We start from the raw sequence: 19,847 nt of genomic DNA on the forward strand, positions 1-19,847 counted from the left end.
TTCTTGCCCATCAATACACATGCGGTTGTAAGATTCTATGCTATCCACCACATGGATGGGAATAATCCATTTCTACTTTCCATCTGCCTGTTGACTCAGACTGTTTGGCTGTTAGTGCCAACATTAGTTTAATCTGAGTGGTCAAAAATAATTCACAATAACACCTTCCTATGATTGCAAGTGCATGGGCTGGTATGGTATTAATCCAGAGAGAAAATAATTTGCTATGAATTATAATTGGCCTGCTGGTTGGGATTTTTGCCCTGTCCTTTGCTTTCAGGTGATGTCACAAACAGGTGTTTTGAGATCACAGAAGAAGAAAAAAAGGTTATCAGCTCAAAGGAGTCTGTGCTAGCAGTGTTGTGGGGAACACGCGGGTGGGAATTCAGCACTGGGGCTGAAGTCTCAGTGGTCGGCATGCGTAAGATCAGGTGCAGGACCTTTGAGCTCTGCGCGTTTGGTGCGGGGGCTGCCATTGTCGCGTTCAGCCTTTGAGAAGGAACAGAGAGCGCACCAGCCCCCCTGGGAATCCGCTGTTATGTCTGCAGCGTCTCAGATCCTCAGATAGGCAGGGCGCTCTTATCATTCTTCAGGTAATCTTATCGCTCAGAAGCGAAGCCCGCAGCATCAAAGCTACAGACGCAATCCCCCTCTCCTTGGCGGAGGCCCAGATGGCAAAACAGAGCAGAGGAACCGAGCACATCTGAAAAACTGCACAGCGCAGAGGAAGACAAATGCTTATTAACTTAGATATTCAGCAGATGGGTCCTTTTGTGTTTTTTTGGGGGTTTTTTTACTCGCTCCCGCAGGTTGCAGGGGTGGTCTTAAATGGTTTGCCACCTGTTCACAGTGAGTTCTCTTTTATTTCTCTATTGTCAATGATTTCTGATGAAGCTCAGGGGAGGGGACTTGTGGAGAAGTGTCAGATCTGAATGTCAACAGCCTTTACACAAACAGAAACCGAAACGGCATATAATAGGTGCCGATATACTGACACAACTTTATAGTCTGATCATTTTAGGCCAGTTTTTTATTGAGCTTCCTTGTCATTTAGTGAAAGGAAAGTTTCAGTGATATTTCGGCAACAGAGAATCATTTAATACAGAACTGGAGCTTCCTATTGGCCGACAGAGACAGACGTCTGCTATCACGCTTGGTGACAGGAAAGAGCTGAGCTGATTGGGGTATCTGCTAATATTGCAGGACACTCCCAGTTTTAAAGAAAGCTGACAGGATAGCAACATCTTGCACTGCAATTCCACATCTACTGTCTTAAGACAACATAGTCAACTGAAGAGTGGTGCATGCTGCATACTGAAAATGTGTTGACTTTTCATTTGTGATGTTGACCATTACAGTCCATTTACAGTCCGCATCTATTGTGATGCATATGTATAACATTAACACACATAATATACAACGCATCATTTGATTTTCTCTTTATTAAACTTTGTTTGAACTTAATAGGTTTCAGTTATCATTTGTAGTGACAACCTGGAGAATGGAGGTGGGAAGGGAAGACAAGGCATTGTATTGCTAATTAGCTGCACTGGGGAAGATTAGTCAGGCAGATGGATAAAGTCAGTTTTGAAATTTAACCAAGATACCAGATTAAATCCTTTAAAGCCTCTTTATAATACATTATTAAATCACATTTCAAGCCAATAAAAGACACACACAGCACAAGTAATCATCCCGAGTTTTGGAGCGATTTATTCTCCCGCTGCGGAAGCGGCACAAAGCGAGGGCACGGGGAGAGGCGGCTTTGGAGAGAGGAAGCCGGAGGGCAGCGGAGACCCAGCGCGTCCTGTGATCATGCTGTCTAGACGGAGTCTCTTCTCGCCCTAATTATCACATGGGTCACAGCGATGTTCCCCGGCCCGCTCGCTGGCTGCTGGCTGCTCACTCAGCAGGTGTGGTCAGCCCCTCGGCTCACTTTCTCTCCCCCCCACCCCATCCCCCCCTGCCCGGTCATGGCAGCCTGGATCACCACGGGGCGTGCGTGCCACTCGCACACGCTAATGACCACCTTTGGCTGCACTGTCCCTTTAGAGCGCATAGAGCCCGATTCAAAGTACTGCCACAATCGGTGAAGGCTAATGTGTTGCCAAACGACGCTAAATTCATTTGCAGGCCTACAGGGCCTAGCTCTGCCGCTCTTGGCTTTTGTGGGTGAGGCTGTTTGTAAGCTCATTGTAAGCCCTTCAGTAATAACTCAGCCTGCTTTCCATACCACTGCTTCCTGTCTTTGTTTCCCAGCCACTGCCCCCCCCCCCCCATCTTTTAATCATGGGATCACGATGAATTTCGCTTTACAAATGTGCCACGGGTGCTCGTTATGATGACTGTTTATAAGTCTGCTGCATGATTTGTCTGATGTGTGGCCTGCTAGAATGGGGGAGGTAAAAATCCATTGTCCTCAGCGTAGCCTGACATTATCCACTTAATAAGAAGCGAGAAGATCCTACATGCTCAATCCTCATTTGCAACTCTATCATTGCTGCATTACATCAAAAATGGCAGGCACGGGAAGCGTTTGGCGATGTTGCTTTAGAAGAACGCCCCTCCCCGTCCCGTTCCTGAGATAAACCGGGCGGCCCCGGCAGTGGCTTCCGCCTGGATCGTGGGCTTGCCGTGGTCGAACTCGCGCTGCATAGCCTCGGAGAACGACGAGGCGTCGAAGGAGCTGTAGTAGGCAGATGAGCGGTCGGCCCGGAGACACTGCTGGGGGAAGGAGCTGATCTGCTCCGCTAGCTCCAGAGCAGCCTGGAGAGCTAGGATACAAAACCCACATTACTGCATTAACACCACAGAAAATATGCATTACTGCTTTAACCCCACGGAAAACATGCATTACTGCATTAACACCACAGAAAACATGCATTACTGCATTAACACCACAGAAAATATGCACTACTGCTTTAACCCCACGGAAAACATGCATTACTGCATTAACACCACAGAAAACATGCATTACTGCATTAACACGACAGGAAACATGCATTACTGCATTAACACCACAGAAAATATGCATTACTGCATTAACACGACAGGAAACATGCATTACTGCATTAACACCACAGAAAATATGCACTACTGCTTTAACCCCACGGAAAACATGCATTACTGCATTAACACCACAGAAAACATGCATTACTGCTTTAACCCCACGGAAAACATGCATTACTGCATTAACACCACAGAAAATATGCATTACTGCATTAACACGACAGGAAACATGCATTACTGCATTAACACCACAGAAAATATGCATTACTGCTTTAACCCCACGGAAAACATGCATTACTGCATTAACACCACAGAAAACATGCATTACTGCTTTAACCTCACGGAAAACATGCATTACTGCATTAACACCACAGAAAATATGCACTACTGCTTTAACCTCACGGAAAACATGCATTACTGCATTAACACCACAGAAAATATGCACTACTGCTTTAACCTCACGGAAAACATGCATTACTGCATTAACACGACAGGAAACATGCATTACTGCATTAACACTACAGAAAGCATGCATTACTGCATTAATATGAGAGAAAACATGCATTACTGCATTAACACCACAGAAAACATGCATTACTGCATTAACACCACAGAAAACATGCATTACTGCTTTAACCCCACGGAAAACATGCATTACTGCATTAACACCACAGAAAACATGCATTACTGCATTAACACCACAGAAAACATGCATTACTGCATTAACATCACGGAAAACATGCATTACTGCATTAACACCACAGAAAACATGTATTACTGCATTAACACCACAGAAAACATGCATTACTGCATTAACACCACAGAAAAGATGCATTACTGCATTAATATGACAGGAAACATGCATGACTACATTAACACGACAGGAAACATGCATTACTGCATTAACACCACAGAAAACATGCATTACTGCATTAACAGGACAGGAAACATGCATTACTGCTTTAATTACTGCATTAGCATGACAGCAATACATTACTGCTGTAAAAAGACTAACAAAAGACATTAATATAGTGCAATGGTACAGACACACACCACAGACACACACCCAAACTCCATAGTGACAGGCTAACAAACAGCAGGAGCTCCCACCACACACACACACACAAACGTGCCAGATCCACAGCAACCAACAGGAATAAACACACAACACACACCCACACAACACGTCTACCAGGAGGTCATAAAATGCAGTCTCATTCTGAGGTTTCTGGCTGAAGCTGCCACTGAGAAACATTTTTTAATGAGGTAATATCTATATCTTTATTTACTGAAACACTTCAGCCAAGGCAGGACAATTCAGCTGCGGGTTCGATTTATGGTCTGAGATAATTAAAATGTTCCTATACGACCCCTCCTGACATCTGGCTTTCAGGAAAATGCCACGTTGCCACTTGGCCATCACCGAGCAACCCGCCCAATTAGCCGGACTTGGCTACGACTGTGGGAATGATTTCCTAAAGGAACAAAGTTAATCTTTTAATGTCATTTGAAGAACTTGACCGAGTATGCGTGCAAAGGTTTTCCTACAGACTTTCTCAGTAGGATTTTGATTATGTTGGGTGTCAGACCAACACAAAATAGCACAAAAGGACCATTTTAAAAAATTGCATGTGTGCCAGAAGTCATAAATCATATGGGCTAGTAAGGTGAGAAATAAAAAAGCACAGACTACACAGCAAAATATCTAGTGTCAGTTCAACTCGAACAGTGTTAATTCAACTCTTATCAGATAACATTTGGTACCACTGTGGAATGTTCCGCTCTCTGCTTACAGATAACTGCAGCGGCTTGTTGCGTTTCTTTTAATCCAGTCCAATGTATCACACCTTTCTCTGCCAATAAGCACTGCACATGGTGCAGGTCTCCCGCTCGTCTCAAACAGAAGTTATTCACGTGCTGCTGAGTACTGGGTAACTTTCAAGAATTCCAGAAATATTCCAGTTAAATTGCATGCAACGTAAAGGCTTTGTTATTTATCTATTGTCTAGCTCTCTGTATTTTTTATACATCAAATCAAAAAGTAATGACCCCACAATTAGAGTAAAACCAAGCAAAGAAGCGCAAGTTATTTCTACATTTACGCTTATTTCATTACTAATCATAGTTTTTTATGTAGTTTACCCCATTCTGGACCATGATCATGCAGGGAAAATTAAAAGCGCTCAGCTGTAAGTACATGGGCACGTGTGCCAGGCATTACCTTGCCCATCTGGGACCACTCTGTTTGCCAGTCCAAATGCCAGAGCTTCCTGTGCGCCCACGGGCCGGCCTGTCAGGATGAGGTCCAGGGCCCGGGACAGCCCAATGAGACGGGGCAGCCTAACCGTCCCCCCATCGATGAGGGGCACACCTGTGGGACAGGACAGTCCACTGTGTTATGACGCCAACTGCCTGAAGATAAAAGAGGCGTGTGAACAATAATAAACATATTGCACATAAATTCCCTATACCTTGATTTTCAAAAATCAATTCAACCTCTTTTGCAACTGTATAAATCACATCACTTCACATTGTGAAGTGTTGCTACCTCACCCAGATGCAAAAAAATATGTTCATTAAAATTCATTTAAATTTAATTTAGGTGACCATCATCTATTTTTAAAAATATCCTAAATTGAGACATTACAAGAACAGGGTTCTCATTTTCTGGTCTACACCATCCAGTTCTGAAACAAAATCTGTTTCTGTCTATTTCTTTCACTCACTCTCTCTCACACACACACGCACTAGCCTCTCTCTTACTCAGTAAGGTATTCAGTAACAATCATCCACTGTGGCCATTCTGAAGAATAGCTGAATTGTAACCCTGTACTTAAAACACCTCTCTGCCATAACCAGAATTTCAAGACCTCTGACGGGGGGGTTCCAATTTCTTACCCATCATAAGGCCATTATAGAAAAACCATCACTATGAGAGGAATGTATTTTCATAACCCCAAATAATTTCTCAGTCTATTTTTTCTTTATGGAGTCCCAGGGTAGAAAGTTATGTAAATAATATAATTATATTTATACATGCAGCTAGCTCTCAAAATCCATCAAATACATCATATTGGAATAGACTGTAATACATCTGCAACCAATAAGGAGGCCTCAGTCTGTCAGCTAATAGCCCTCTTCCTGTCTCTGTTGCCTTAAACTGACATCAATCATTTCTCCATGCTGACTATCGTAATGGTAAAGGATAACACAGTGCACAGCATATGCTGTCTCTATACCCAGTTATGAGTTACAAGGCCCCGAGGAGAAATGCTCGAGACAGGCCATATTTCAAACATCAGAGTTAATGTCAGGGATTTAATTTTTATTGAAAAATAAAAACATGCAAACAGGCCGAGCGCATCTCAGGTTAAAAACGTAAGTCCGGTCAGGAAGGGCTTTTGAGCACCACTCTGAATGGAAAACTCCATAGAGTCTTTAAACCAACGGAAGGATTCCTTTCTGCTGGTGATAAGGTGAAGCCCTGATACCAGACACACTCAAACCCATAATTGCCTTCTGGGATGGAGGGAAGATTAGATTACAGCTGGGTCCTCCAACACAAAAAGCCTCCACAGCTCTGGTCCACTACTATCACACTTCATCAGGAAAAAAAAGGAGACAGGTCGACACAACCCTCTGCATTACTCCTGGTATCACAGAATACATCTGCGGTGTCCTCTTCCTTCACCAGTACCCGTCTCTTAATGGCTAATACACCTGGCTCAGTCCCATCCTGTTCCATGTTGTAAAAGCCCATGGTGGTTGAGACTACATTTCCTATGGACCCTCTCTCTGCGGGCCCGATGGCATGAGTTTAGACACGGTAATAAAAATGGCAAGTTTAATTCTATGTTCTCCCTGTAATGACTCAAATTGGTTTGGAGCACAAGAGTGCGCAAGAAAACTCAACTACATTATCCTCAGACTGCTGATTATTGTGAAGGGCACTATCAATCTCTGGATAATGTAAAATATCTTGACACTTGAACATGCTAGCCAAATCTTTACGAATTAATTTTTACCAATGCTGAAATGATTTTTACGTTAAATACCTGAACATGTTATGTGTCCATCAAATTATGATGTCAAATGAAAACATTATTTATTTCCCAGTAGCCCTGAGGGCCCTGTAAGGTGAGGCATCCCCAGGTCAGGCCCTTGGTATTGATCTGTCGTGTTGGAAAAGCAGACCAACGGCAAGAGGAAGCATCTGGACCTGAGACTGTGTGCCACTTCCTCAGGATGTCACCACTCTGGTATAATGAGCTCAGCCACAGCCTCTGCACTGCAGGGGTCAGCCCCACGGCCACAGGGCACTTTGCTCTGTCGTCCCTGCCGATGATGGCTGCTTACTGTATGATCCATCTGATTTCAGTCCACTGACCTCAACGGGCGCTTTGCCCTTGACCTGTTTCAGTCCTATGCCTTCCATCAATATGCAGAAACAAATTATTATTAGAGAGAGGAGGATGGGCTGCCTCTACTGAGTCTGATTCATCACAGAGTTTGTCCCTGCCACTGCTACCTTAGGCTTGCTTTGTGGGGGTTCAGGCCAGACTATACTGTGAAGTGTATTGTGACAAGTCTTTATAAAATTAGCTACAGTTAAATGCAAAAGTATTGAGACAGTCGTGTCAAACTGGTTATTATTCCTCTGCACTATTCAAATTTGAACTTTCGATCAATCAAACCATGACTATAAGGCAAAATTCACAATGTCTGCATTTATTTCATGTGGTTTTTTTTACTGACATTGAACCATATTACAATAATGTCATTCAATGATTCAAGTACCCATATGTCAAGCCAGGATAAGTATTGGGACAAAGTAAGTAAAGTTGACAAATTGAATGACTTCCAAAGTCAATATTTTGTTGTATATCTGTAACATTTGATGACTGAATCCAGTCTGTGGACTGGACATTACTAGGTTTGTGATTTGATCCTTTGAGATGCCCTGCCATGCTTTTACCGCTGCCTCTTTCAGTTGCTGTCTGTTTGCTGGGGTTACAGACTTCAGTTTCCCTTTGGGTAAGTGAAAAGCATGTTCAATGGGGTTTAAATCTGGTGACTGTCTTGGTCACATCAAACACTTCCACCTTTTCTTCCAGATTGACAAGCATCCTCGGTTAAGCTTTCTGTATGTTTTGGGTCTGCATGATAAACTTCTGTCCAATGAGTTTGGTTATTGGTGGACAATATGTTTCTCTGTACTTCAGCTGTCGTTCTATTGCTGCCATCACTGGTTACATCATCAATAAAGACCATTGAACTGGTTCCAGATGCAGCCATACAGGCCCAGGCCATCACACTGCTTCCACTATGCTTGACAGATGAAGTAGTATGTCAAGGGTCCAGAGCAGTTCCTCTCTTTCTCCACACTTTCACCATTCCGTTATTATGCTAAAGATTTAATCATCGTCTCATCTGTCCATAAGACTTGTTTCCAAAACTCATCAGGCTTATCTGTGTATTTTTTTTGCTAATTCCAATCTCGCTTTTCTGTTCTTGGTGCAGAGGCGAGGTTTACATCTGGAAGTGTAGCCTGTGTAATTTGCCTCTGTCTTCTGTGCACAGTGCCCTGCAATTCTTTCACCCCCAATGTATGGAGATAATTAGGAATTACTCAAGCTGGCAATTAAGGATTTTTTTCACTGCTTATTATCATCCTCTCATGGCTTTCTGATGTCTTCCAAGGATAGCCTGATTGTTGGCAAGTAGTTATGGTTGTCATACTCAGTTCTCTGGCCCTCATCTTCTTGTCTTGTACCTAACTCTTCCATAGTATGACACACAGCTTTGCATTTATAAATAAGGCAATATGCTAAACCAGTGAAATTTGGAACAGCTGACGGTCAATGGTCCCAATACGTATGCTGACTTGGAATAGGGGGACTTAACTCATTGAATGGTACTATTGTAATATAATTCCATGTCTGTTTAAAAGACCACATGAAATAAATGTAGACATTGTGAATTTTGCCTCATAGTCATGGTCTGATCTTAAAATACAAATGTGATTAGCACTGAGGAAATACTGGACTGATGTATCGTTATCTGTACGTTGTAGCTCGTTGTCATGCCTCCTAGTTTGACTTACGATAACTTTCTGACCTACCCTATACTTACTGTCTGAACTGGATTTAATGTGTTCATGGCTATAAATAACTGTTTCATAATGAGCATTGTACCTTACCAGATATGTTCTGTAGTTGTTCAAATGACCTTTGGTAAGCACTTATTATACGTCACTTTAGATAAAAGCGTCTGCCAAATAAATGTAATGTAATGTAATGTAAATACATAATTACGTATATATTTGAAATGTAAAATGTAAAAATTAATATATTTTAAAATGAATCAGAAAATGCAAAGAGCAGAATACTCTTTACACATGAGACCTACTCTGACTATACTTCTGGAGTCCTGAGAGACTGTACACTCTGATCTTCAAAGCTGTAAATCTTATACCTCAGGTCTAAGATAGCTTCTTTCAGAACATGGACTATAAACAGATTTCTTTAGAACAATGAATACGAGATAGCGAAAAATCAGCAAGCAACACACGTCATGAGTTAGCTTACTTTTTGTACGGAAGACTAATTGTGGTGATCAAAGAAAATTGTGTTTCATGAGAATATTCAAATTAAAGAATATCTGTGCCAAGTGGGAAATGTTTGTAAATCAGCAGGATCAAACACCTTACCTTCATGTGTACAGGCATGTGTGCTAGCAGACCCTATGCTATCAGACCAGAGGAGTACTGTACCATGAGAAAAGGCTCAAACAGGCTTGGCTTTTCTTCTCTGGCATAAAACAACATCAAAGCCTTGCCATCCACAATGGCCTACAATGAGGGTAATGCAATTAAACTCAGTGTGGATTAGACTCCAGACAAAAAAAAAAAAAACCGTGACAAAACAGACATGCAGTGTGGACTAAACATAAATAGAGGTTTCAGGGATTTTACTTTTCAGCACTAACTGGAGTTTTGTCTGAAGCAGTAGTTAAAGCAAGAAACCCAGTACCTTGACTACTGCAACACACTGCTGCCCCAGAATAACAGAAGAATAGGATTTCTTTCCATTCAATCTTCTGCAGCGAATAGCATTGAATCATTTGCTTTTTTTCTGTGGTTCTTATGTTGTCCCTGCCCTGACATCATAGCAAGTATGACCAAAGGAAAAAGCTCTAAAAATAACTTGTTTATAATGAGTTAAATTCTCTTGTTTGAGGAAAGGAATACGTAAAACCATAATAGTGACTGAGGTTACCATGCTGCACCATTGCCAGTGGAAACAGCATATGATAAGAAAATGACAGAATGGCCAAAAACAGCCAAACCGAATACAAATCTGAGAACATTAAGGCTAATGGAATTGGAACGCCAGAGCTACTTTTGGTTTTTGGTCCACCTGAAACCTTTATGTGACTTGGCAAATTATTGGCATTTTAATTAAAGTAGGCCACAATGTCCTAGATTGACTTGAATAATTGAGGCCCTTCAGGAAGTCAGGGTTCCCTTTCCCTGGTATAGCGGAGCCAATACTGAGAGTCTGGAGAGCTCTCCCAGAGCCGTGTCTCCACACACTCACCCACACGTGCACACACACACGCGTGTACGCACGCACACACACAGCAGGTAAAGCAGCAGTGTGCTCCATCTGGGACGCGCCCAGCAGGTATCAGACACAGCGCTGGCACTCGCCTCTCTCTCAGCACTCCATTCATCTTGCTAATTGGGGCTTTGAGCACTGCTGAAACCTGAGCAAAGCCTCAAGTCCTCCCACCAGCAAGCTGGGGCCTCCGAGATTGTCACAGCAGCCAGCCAGCCGTTACTGGACGTTCTGCGGCCCCTAGCTCCAAGATAAGACCGCCCTCTCCACTCCTGCAGGTCTCCGTGTGCTAAACCTCAAAGGTTACCATCGTAATATTTTTCCGCCAGCCTCCCAAAACTCATCTCTCTTCAGCGTCTCGAGTCTGAAAGCCACATTCTATGCTCCCGATTTTCCACGGCGCACACATTCGTCGGCGCTCCCGCTCGCGAGAGACACAGGGTTGGACGAGCCAGCTGCAGGTTCGGGCATCATAAGACAGGAAGTCATCACCCTCTTGTGGTTGTGGTGCGGCCACATCACACACATGCTGTAGTCTTTTTGACACACGCAAGGGTTTCCCCAGGCCTGCAGCCATCTGCGCCCAACCAATGGATACTATGGAATTTATCTGTCAAAATTAGACATTTCACATACTTGCCAGTGGGTTCTTAAAATAAATCTCTCAGCCATAATACCAACAGTGTTATTATGTTTGATAAATAGTGATTTCTCTTTGTTTAATGTTATATCTACAGGCCCATTGCTGAGAGTGCTTGGATACCTATCTTGGCTTCAAAACACTGGTTCCATTGCCACACCCACTGATTTTCATGTTTTTTAGGAAAATGTCTTAAGGGATAAAAAAAATGTGTGTGAGACACAGGTCAGGGATAGAGCAAGGCCCTTTTCAGAGATCTCAAAGAAAGAGATTTTCGTCATTGAGAATCTTGATCGCCGTGTTGCTATTACGACCTCAGCCAGCAGGGGGACGCGAAGCACTGCAGGAGTTTCAGACATTAGCAATGGTTTGAGGATAGACAGGTCGCAATACAGGGCCTTCCTTTAATGCCTCCCATATCCTACAGTAAAGCTCACAGCTCAGCATCTTGGTCGAGTCGTCTTGTAAAAATGTGTCATAAAGACGAACCTTACAGGCAGTGCCACACATTAAAGCAAATGACAGCACGGCTGACTCGTTTCTCAATAACAGTCTCGTCAGAAAGCCCTAAGGACATGTATAGTCAGACGAGGGCAATGCCAGGATCTCCAAGCTAATTACAGAGAGGGGATGAAAAGCCTTGTTTAGAAAGGCTACAGAGAATCGGCCATGGCCAGCAAATTACAGTCTGTGCGTTGTATTTATAAACGTGGCGGCTGTATTTTTAGTTGGGGAAGGAGCATCTAGGAGGACAGGCAATGCATCTCCATTACCTCTTTGTGTTACAGGAGCTCCTCCATGCCCTCAGTCCACAAGGCCTAGGGGCACAAGTCACTTCTGCCCACTTTAATGCAATACTGCCTGAGGACAAACGAGAGCTCAAAATGTTATGCTATGCATTATACAAAGTTAGCCTCCCTACTGAGAAGGATCTTTCCATAAAACATTTCCATACAACAGGGGAAAGGTCATGCAGCATTCAGCAGCATAGCACATATTCATCCATCCATCCATCCATTATCTATAAGCACTTATCCTGGGCAAGGTCGCGGGGGTGCGGAAGACTATCCCAGCGTGCACTGGGTAAGAGGCAAGAATACACCCTGGGCAGGCCGCCAGTCCATCGCAGGGCATAGCACATATTCAGAGCACACATTACCCCAATCCTCGTCTCACAGCATTGGCTTCAACTTGCTTTTAGAATTAATTTAAGGATACTTCTAATTCATCTCATGGCATGACATGAGTTTGCTCCTGAAATGCCACTTAGCCATTTTCTCCCTAGTTTGGAATGCTCATGTTGCTGGACATGTCCGGTAGGTTTTCACTCCAAACCTAAGAAATCAAGCCTCATTCAAAAGCAAGAGATCTCGTTGAGCTGCTAATTAGAAAAATCAGGTGTGCCAAATTAAGGCTGAAATGAAAAGCTAGAGGACGGAAGATTTCCAGGACAGGGTTGGGAGCCACTGCTGTAGCTGATGCTCCTCTGAATCACATTATGTCACCAGCTGCTCCTCGTCACACCACAACCCACAAGCCAAACTTTGAACAGGCAAGAGTCAGAGGAAGACACTTGATGTGCTGCTTTTGTGAGGGCGGGGAAGGGTGAAGACCAGACGCGACCAAACAGGGGATCTATAAGTTACCAAAGGGCACTCCAGTAACCACTGAGTCTCGTGAGAGACGAAATAAGGGGGTGCTATACTCCTAGGGGACGTATCCCAAATAATGAATAATAAACCCCTAAACGGGTAACTGAGGAAGAAGGAGTATATAAGGAAAATAAAGGAATAGGGAAATGAGAAATGAAAAATAAACAACTTCGAACCGAAGCTGAGAAAAAGGAAATGTCTTTTCAAAAACAAACCGAAGAAGTTCTGAGGCCAACTAAAACCAGGAGGGAAACCTGGTTAGTAAAGGGCAGAAAGGTTTGTGCCCCAACGGTGACACAATAACCCCTTAAAACCGCCGGCCTCAGAATCTGGACCTATACCGTCCTAATACCTTTTTCCAAAAAACAAACAAACTGAAGTCAGAATTCTTTTTTAAATCTCTTTGTTCTTAAATTCCTTATACCTTGCTCAGGAATACGACAGGGAACTGGCTAGAGCAAAACACGTTACACTCAAGCACCGTTCCACTGCCTACTGACGCTTTAAATACCCAGCCACAGGTGTGGCTGGTAATCAGCGGAAGGTGTGAGCAACCCACAGGTGAAACCGATCAGAGGTAACCCTGCAGGAATGCATGGAATGTTCAAGCAGGAACAATCCTCCCACAGGAACCAAAAATAATGATTAGCCGAGTGGCTAATCTGCAAGCCCGAACTAATCGTCCCCACACACCAAAATAACGATTAGCCGAGTGGCTAATCGGAATGCTAACCACTGAGCCGGTGCAGGCACAGAAAAATGATCTACCTGCACAGAAACCGTGACAGCTTTAGGAAGCAGACCGCAGCTCCCAATCAATCAGCAGGCCACCAGAGAGCAATGAGAAATGGATTCTGGTCAACTGAACCCGTCCTAACCGTTCCTAACACTGTCACAAATATATGGAGTTACCGGCCACATTCGGCACTGGCATGGTCTGAATTCAGCCCCAGACCATAGGGCCCATCCACCCACAGTGCCTTAACAGGATCAGTTACCCATTGGCCCCATTACTTAGTTCTTAATCCCCTACAAAAAAGGATGGTCACCCAGATCTACCAAGAAAACACTTCTGGGCAATACTGGTGGTGCAATCTGTAGGGTGGGCTGCTCTCAGTCAATATATGAATCCCACCACATGGCTGGGGGCTTGCTCCCGCCATTGGCACTTTCTGAGATGTGATGTTTTCTCTGGGCTGCTGGCTGGCTCATTCAGTTAAGGCACCATGCCGTGGTGTAAAGGTGAACCTCATGGCCTCAGGCCACGCCAGTGCTAACTGTAGCCGTTAGCCCCATAGGACGGTGCATAAATGGTGACTGCATGGCCCACGGTATGGGAGGGTTCAGTTAGTTAGGGGTCCATTTTCATCACTCTTCAGTGACCTCTGCTGGCGCCCGTGGACTGCATGTCAAGGCAACACATGAAAGGTCCTTCCTTGAACTCTGCTCTGCGTGAGCTTGGCAGTAGTCGGCAGTGTGAAAAAGAAGCAGTTAGTGACGTCACATGTTTCGGAGAAGAACTGTCGCGGCTGCGACTGCCGACTGAACATTTCCAGATTACGGTGGCAATTGGATATATGCAGGCCCACACTGGGCATGAAATTGAAAAAAAAGTGATGAACACAAGCCGAGGCAAAAGAGAAAGAGGATGATGAGGACAAAGGAGAGGAAGGGGCCTACCAAAGCGGCGACAGAACACCCCCATGATGGCGCTCTGCTCCACCACTCTCAGATCGGCCAGCAGGGCCAGCTCTAGCCCCCCGGCTACAGCGTAGCCGCTGACCGCCGCGATCATCGGCTTGGACAGCTGCATGCGGGAGGGACCCTGTGGGGACGGTGAATGGGTTTTACAGATAAACCTTCTTTACTGATAACACTAAAACATCAATATTGACAGAAAACCTTTAACCTCTAACCCATATACAGGTACTTCTGTGTGACTCTTTAGTTAGCACAGATAACCATGTCTCCTCAACATGAACATGTCCTGCACGTATATACTGCATCAAGTCCAAATACTGCTAGCTATTATCAAAGCATTTCAGTTTGACTATAACTGTTCAAAGGGCACATAAAAGAACATTCATAAAATTGCCTACATGCAACTGTGGCCAATGATAGCACAATGCAGACTGCTATAATACCATATATCATCAACTTTTCATTACAAAAGGACAATGTGTGCCAGTCTTCAATGCAAACATATGTATGTAGTGAGGAGTTGCCAGGCATTAGTGACTCCTCCGTACAGAATGGTGCCAGAGACTCCTCAGTACGGATCGTTACTATTGGTACAATATTTGGCGCATTTTTTTCAGAGGCTCTAACCATAGGAGCAGGACCTTTGGTGACATCTTGTTCCAATTTGAGGGAGGCAGAGTGATGGCCCAACTCTTTCAGATCATAACCAGCGCAGAAATTCCCTCCTAGAAGAGACCACAAAATTATAAAGTATGGCAACAGAAACCAGAGGAGAAGGGGAAGAGGAAGATGAAAAAAAACGACAACTTGAGACCAGGGAGAGCTGCAATTTGGAAACCGGTCCGAGGGAACTCCGGCGCACAAATCATTTTCCACTTAAAGTGGCCGGCCAAGCTGTTCTTCCCGCAGGACAATGCATTCATTAATACTAAAGCAGCAAAATTAAACACAGACAATTTAATTTGTGTGGAATTTGCCTGTTTGGGGGTGCCTATAAACCGCATGTTGCATGCCTTCCAGCAGGGGGGTGTCAAAGTAGTGCAGCAACACTGCTGTTCTTTACAATAATAGTGAGAAGGATGATGGTCATATCCTTTCATCATTCTCACATATAGAATATTTTGGGTAAAGGGTAATGGGAACGGAACCATTTTCCACTCAGACAGGGTCCAGACAGGTCTTATTAATGATGTGTTCTTATGATCCACGAAGGCCAAAAGGACTGCGAGTGCTTGGTTACGCTGTCTGCCTCCAGCTTAGCCACAACAGTCTATTCCAGGCCTCAGTTCAAATGAATAGCCATAGTGGCTCAGCAAATGTGCCACTCTAGTGCACTCTAATACTGGCCCATAGTGTTTTTGGTCTCCCCGCACAGTCACTGTGCCACCATGCGTCCTCAGCTTAGATAAGGCATCTGGTGCACACAGTGTAATAAATGCATCCATGCTTTCATTTTTTTGAATGTATGGAGCACAAAAAGAATTATTTTTAAAGTGAAAAGAAAAACTGGTCCGATAAAGCAATTAATACTTTACCGAAAGCCCTGAAACACACATTTATCTTAAAACGTGCAGAAAGGAACACCATTATGCTTTGGCTAATTAGGCCTCCTCAAATACTTTCCTCATGAACGCAGAGCTGCGAATTTCCAGCCTGGATCTGAAACAGAAATGTTCTGGTCATGATAGCCCATGCATCACTGCGGTCAGCCCCCTCATCATACAGGTTATCAGAGACCAAACCAAACCTTGTCAATGCTTGTCCATATAAGCAACGTTGAACAACAAAATTAACAAGAAAGCATTTGTCAACAAATGCTGGATATAAGGAAATGGTCTTTCAGAGACAGTTTGAGTATGCACTCGTTTCAACTCACTCTGTAATACCATTTGATAACAACTGGTTCAAATTAGTCCATTTAACATAAAACAGTCAGAGAACTTTTTCATTCAGTCAGATCGCTTTGTGTTTATCTACCTGCATCTGGCACACATCTAGCTCTGAAGTGCATGCATGAACTATTGGACTTTTATTCCTCCTAGCAGGACTTGTGGATGTGCAGGTTGAAAGAAGTCACTTGCGGTCGAAGGAGCTCAGTTTACAGATGAAGAGCACCATTTTGAAACGTATTCAAGCTAGCATCCTGCGTGCCTCATTCTTGGCGTGCTGCAGGCCCACCATCTCAGCTGTGTTTATGCGCACAGTAACGCAAGGAGGCGGCTGACAGCGTGGCCTCTCTGACACCGGCCCCCGGATGCTGTCCAATAACTGCTAATTAGGGCTTGAGAGAGGCTTTGATCTTTTACGACTCATGATTGAGCTGGGGTAGTTTAAATGTATAATTTTAAAAATCACAATAATTTGGCTGGTATTGTGTGTATTGAGTGCACTGCCCCCATAATTACAATCTTTCCAAAAAAATGTTGAGCTCGAGGTCTGATTCCTTAACACCTTGCTGTTAAGGGTAGCAGTCTGCTTAAACACAGAAACCAAAGACGTTCATTACGTTGCCCCGGGACCACACACCACAGGGCTTAGCGTTCTCTTATCACGGAAACGCAGAATTTGAACCCGCAATGTAAAGACGTGCTTATTTGCTCCGTGTCTTCACACCTGCAGAAAAAGAAAATTAGGGACTGCCTCAGGAAATTACCGCACAGGTAAGGAGAGGACGCAAGTTTATTTAAGGTCAGACAAAGAAGAATCGCTGCTGCTCTCTGCATCCTTCTATCAGATCTAAATGGCTGCAGGTGGCATGGTTAGAAGCCTCTCGACTGAACCTCACGAGCACCCTCCCCATGCCTGGCCGAGCGATGTCACATTCATCCTCAGTGCTCAAAGGACGCGGCAGAACTCACCGACGCCGTAGAGCACGGCCACCGAGAGTGTGGGATCGCCGTCGAATGCGGAGAGCTCCTGGAACAAAAGCCGCGCCGTCTCCTGGTTCATGGCGTTTCGCGCCTCCGGGCGGTTGATTCCGACGGCCAGCACGGAACCCGTCCTTTCTGACACCACATTCCGATACAATGGAACAGGCCTCGGCGCTTAAGAGAGATAATGGCGCACACAAAAAAAAAAAAACCCTGACACAATGCAGTGTTGACGAATGGAATGTAAATCGATTTTGGACAGGAGGAGGAAGTGCAGAATGAGAAGGCATTGTTGCTTTTGGCGCCCGGCCTGGGCTGAAGTTTGGTTTAGGTCACAGTTCTGCGGCCTGCCGCCCGCAGTTCGTATTACTTGTTTACTGTGCAGTGGAGGGATCGCGGAGGCACATCTGCAACCAGGCTATGAAAGAAGAGGCCGTCGCCAATTGTGTAGGGGGGAGTAGCTGGCCCCACCCTGCTTCATAAAATCAAAAACCATCCTCAGATTAAGTTTAAATGTACAAAAACCTAAGGCGCCTTCTCATTACAATACACAGTAGCTGGCAAAAGGGAAACCTATATTTTAAAATAATATATAAAAAAACAATTTTTGCTAAAACAAAACTCGTGGATTCCTGGTAGTGTTTAAAATCTGAGGGTCAGGTGCAGGTGGTGAATTTCAGTGTAACTGGCTTCTGCCATTTTACTGCTGCCACAATTAACAGTCAGGACAGATTTGAAAGGAACCATCATATAACAACACAGTAAAAATAACTGCAGATTTTCAGATTATTTTATTATGCAGTGCCCAAGAAGTGCAATGGGGAACAGCTGCCTTCCTTATGACTGAGGCTGTATCAGTGCATTTGCAATCCTATGAGAAATGCATGGGAAAAGAAACACGTCTTAGTTTACTTGATCCATGTCTTTCATGGTCAGCACTTCGTTTTTTATTCTAGCGATTTTAGGTTAAAGAAACCATAGACGTACTATGAGTGATGTAAAACATTACAATGTGTGTCTGTTTGCGCCAGATGTATTTTCCTACTTAAGATGTGCAGCTGACCTGAACCAATGGCCTGGGTCACAGAAGTACAGAAAAACAAAAGTTAGGAAAATACTGATATTTGATGAAAAATTTTCTTTTCCACACATCATTTACTTCACTATTTTTAGGGTGGGTCTTTGTGCTTTTCCCCTCTCTCCATATCCCACCCTTTTTATTCATGTGACCACAACAGAAAACCAAAAATCACACCGCAATTATGCCGTCTGAAAATTCTATAAACATGAGCACCAAATGACATAATGTAACCAGCTGCAACCAAAGGACAAGAAATTAAATACATTCTCGTTTTGGACCTGCATTAGCACAGATTGCATAGCCTTGATAATCCTACTAGTGACTGAAATGATTGTACATTGATAATATTCCTAAAGCACGGAATTGTACTAATGATACTAATGACATGGATTTTAATATAAAATCACACTTATTACCGTAATAACAATATGAGTTTGGCTCGAAAGCACAGTTTATTTTCTTAAGTTTTTAATATAATTTCTATTTTTATGTATATTTTCTATGTCAAGAAAATACGCTCCAAGCACTCCATCCTTTTCGCAAGATGCTCTGAAGTCACCAGAAGTAGGCCTATATCAAAAATATAATTCACTGTTAACAAAAACCGATTGGTACAATCGAAACATATACGACAACAGAAAGGACAATAAATTAATTAATAAATACTTTTACAATATTTTTTTTTTATTAGGCCTAAACAGAAAGTGCAATATGCCTGATCTCAACAGGTCTTCCAAATAAACCAAGTCTCCTGCTGCCCTCTAATGACGTCAAACAGAAATTTCACATAAAACACACCTTCCTCACTCAAATACGTGAAGTTCGTTCGTTAATGCAACTTACCTCTTTCTCCCTGGCCTTCTTGAACATTACTCGAAGTACTGAAAGACTTGTTTATCATTTCCCTGGGAATTCTACAGAATAACGATGCGGTCCGAAGTACATTTGTTTTCGTGATGACCTTCAACGCATTCATAATAGTTCTGCAAGCTACCGAATGCATTAGAAATGTTAAAGTTGTTGTTACAGCTAGCTGAACATATGAAAACGTGAAAAGCTGAAAATAGTTCCCTCCAAAGAATATTTCGTTCTATTACCTGTCAACACGATTATTTTAAGCCTGACGTACTGACAACAACAAATAAATAAATAAATAAAAACTTCCTTATCAGTATATTACCGCAAACACAATCCCCCCGGAAACAAAGCACATCATTTTAGGTCCTAGTGGAACAGTCTTTTTCCTGTCTTGATATTACGTTTTCTTGCTGACCA

The 19,847-nt window shown here is 43.5% G+C and overlaps 1 protein-coding gene across 1 annotated transcript; it reads right to left on the reverse strand.

Moving 5' to 3' along the window:
- Window positions 1-1,423: 1,423 nt before the first annotated feature.
- zgc:101569 (uncharacterized protein LOC449822 homolog) lies at window positions 1,424-19,748 on the reverse strand. Its single transcript, XM_035416062.1, has 6 exons — window positions 19,416-19,748; window positions 17,480-17,665; window positions 15,249-15,346; window positions 14,601-14,745; window positions 5,231-5,380; window positions 1,424-2,774 (listed from the first exon to the last, which is right to left on the reverse strand). The coding sequence occupies exons 1-6, from the start codon at window positions 19,573-19,575 to the stop codon at window positions 2,551-2,553; spliced, it is 963 nt and encodes a 320-aa protein (XP_035271953.1). The 5' UTR covers window positions 19,576-19,748; the 3' UTR covers window positions 1,424-2,550.
- Window positions 19,749-19,847: the final 99 nt, after the last annotated feature.

The sequence above is a fragment of the Anguilla anguilla genome, chromosome 4 (genome assembly GCF_013347855.1).
Source record: "Anguilla anguilla isolate fAngAng1 chromosome 4, fAngAng1.pri, whole genome shotgun sequence".
In the NCBI taxonomy this organism is placed as follows: domain Eukaryota; kingdom Metazoa; phylum Chordata; class Actinopteri; order Anguilliformes; family Anguillidae; genus Anguilla; species Anguilla anguilla.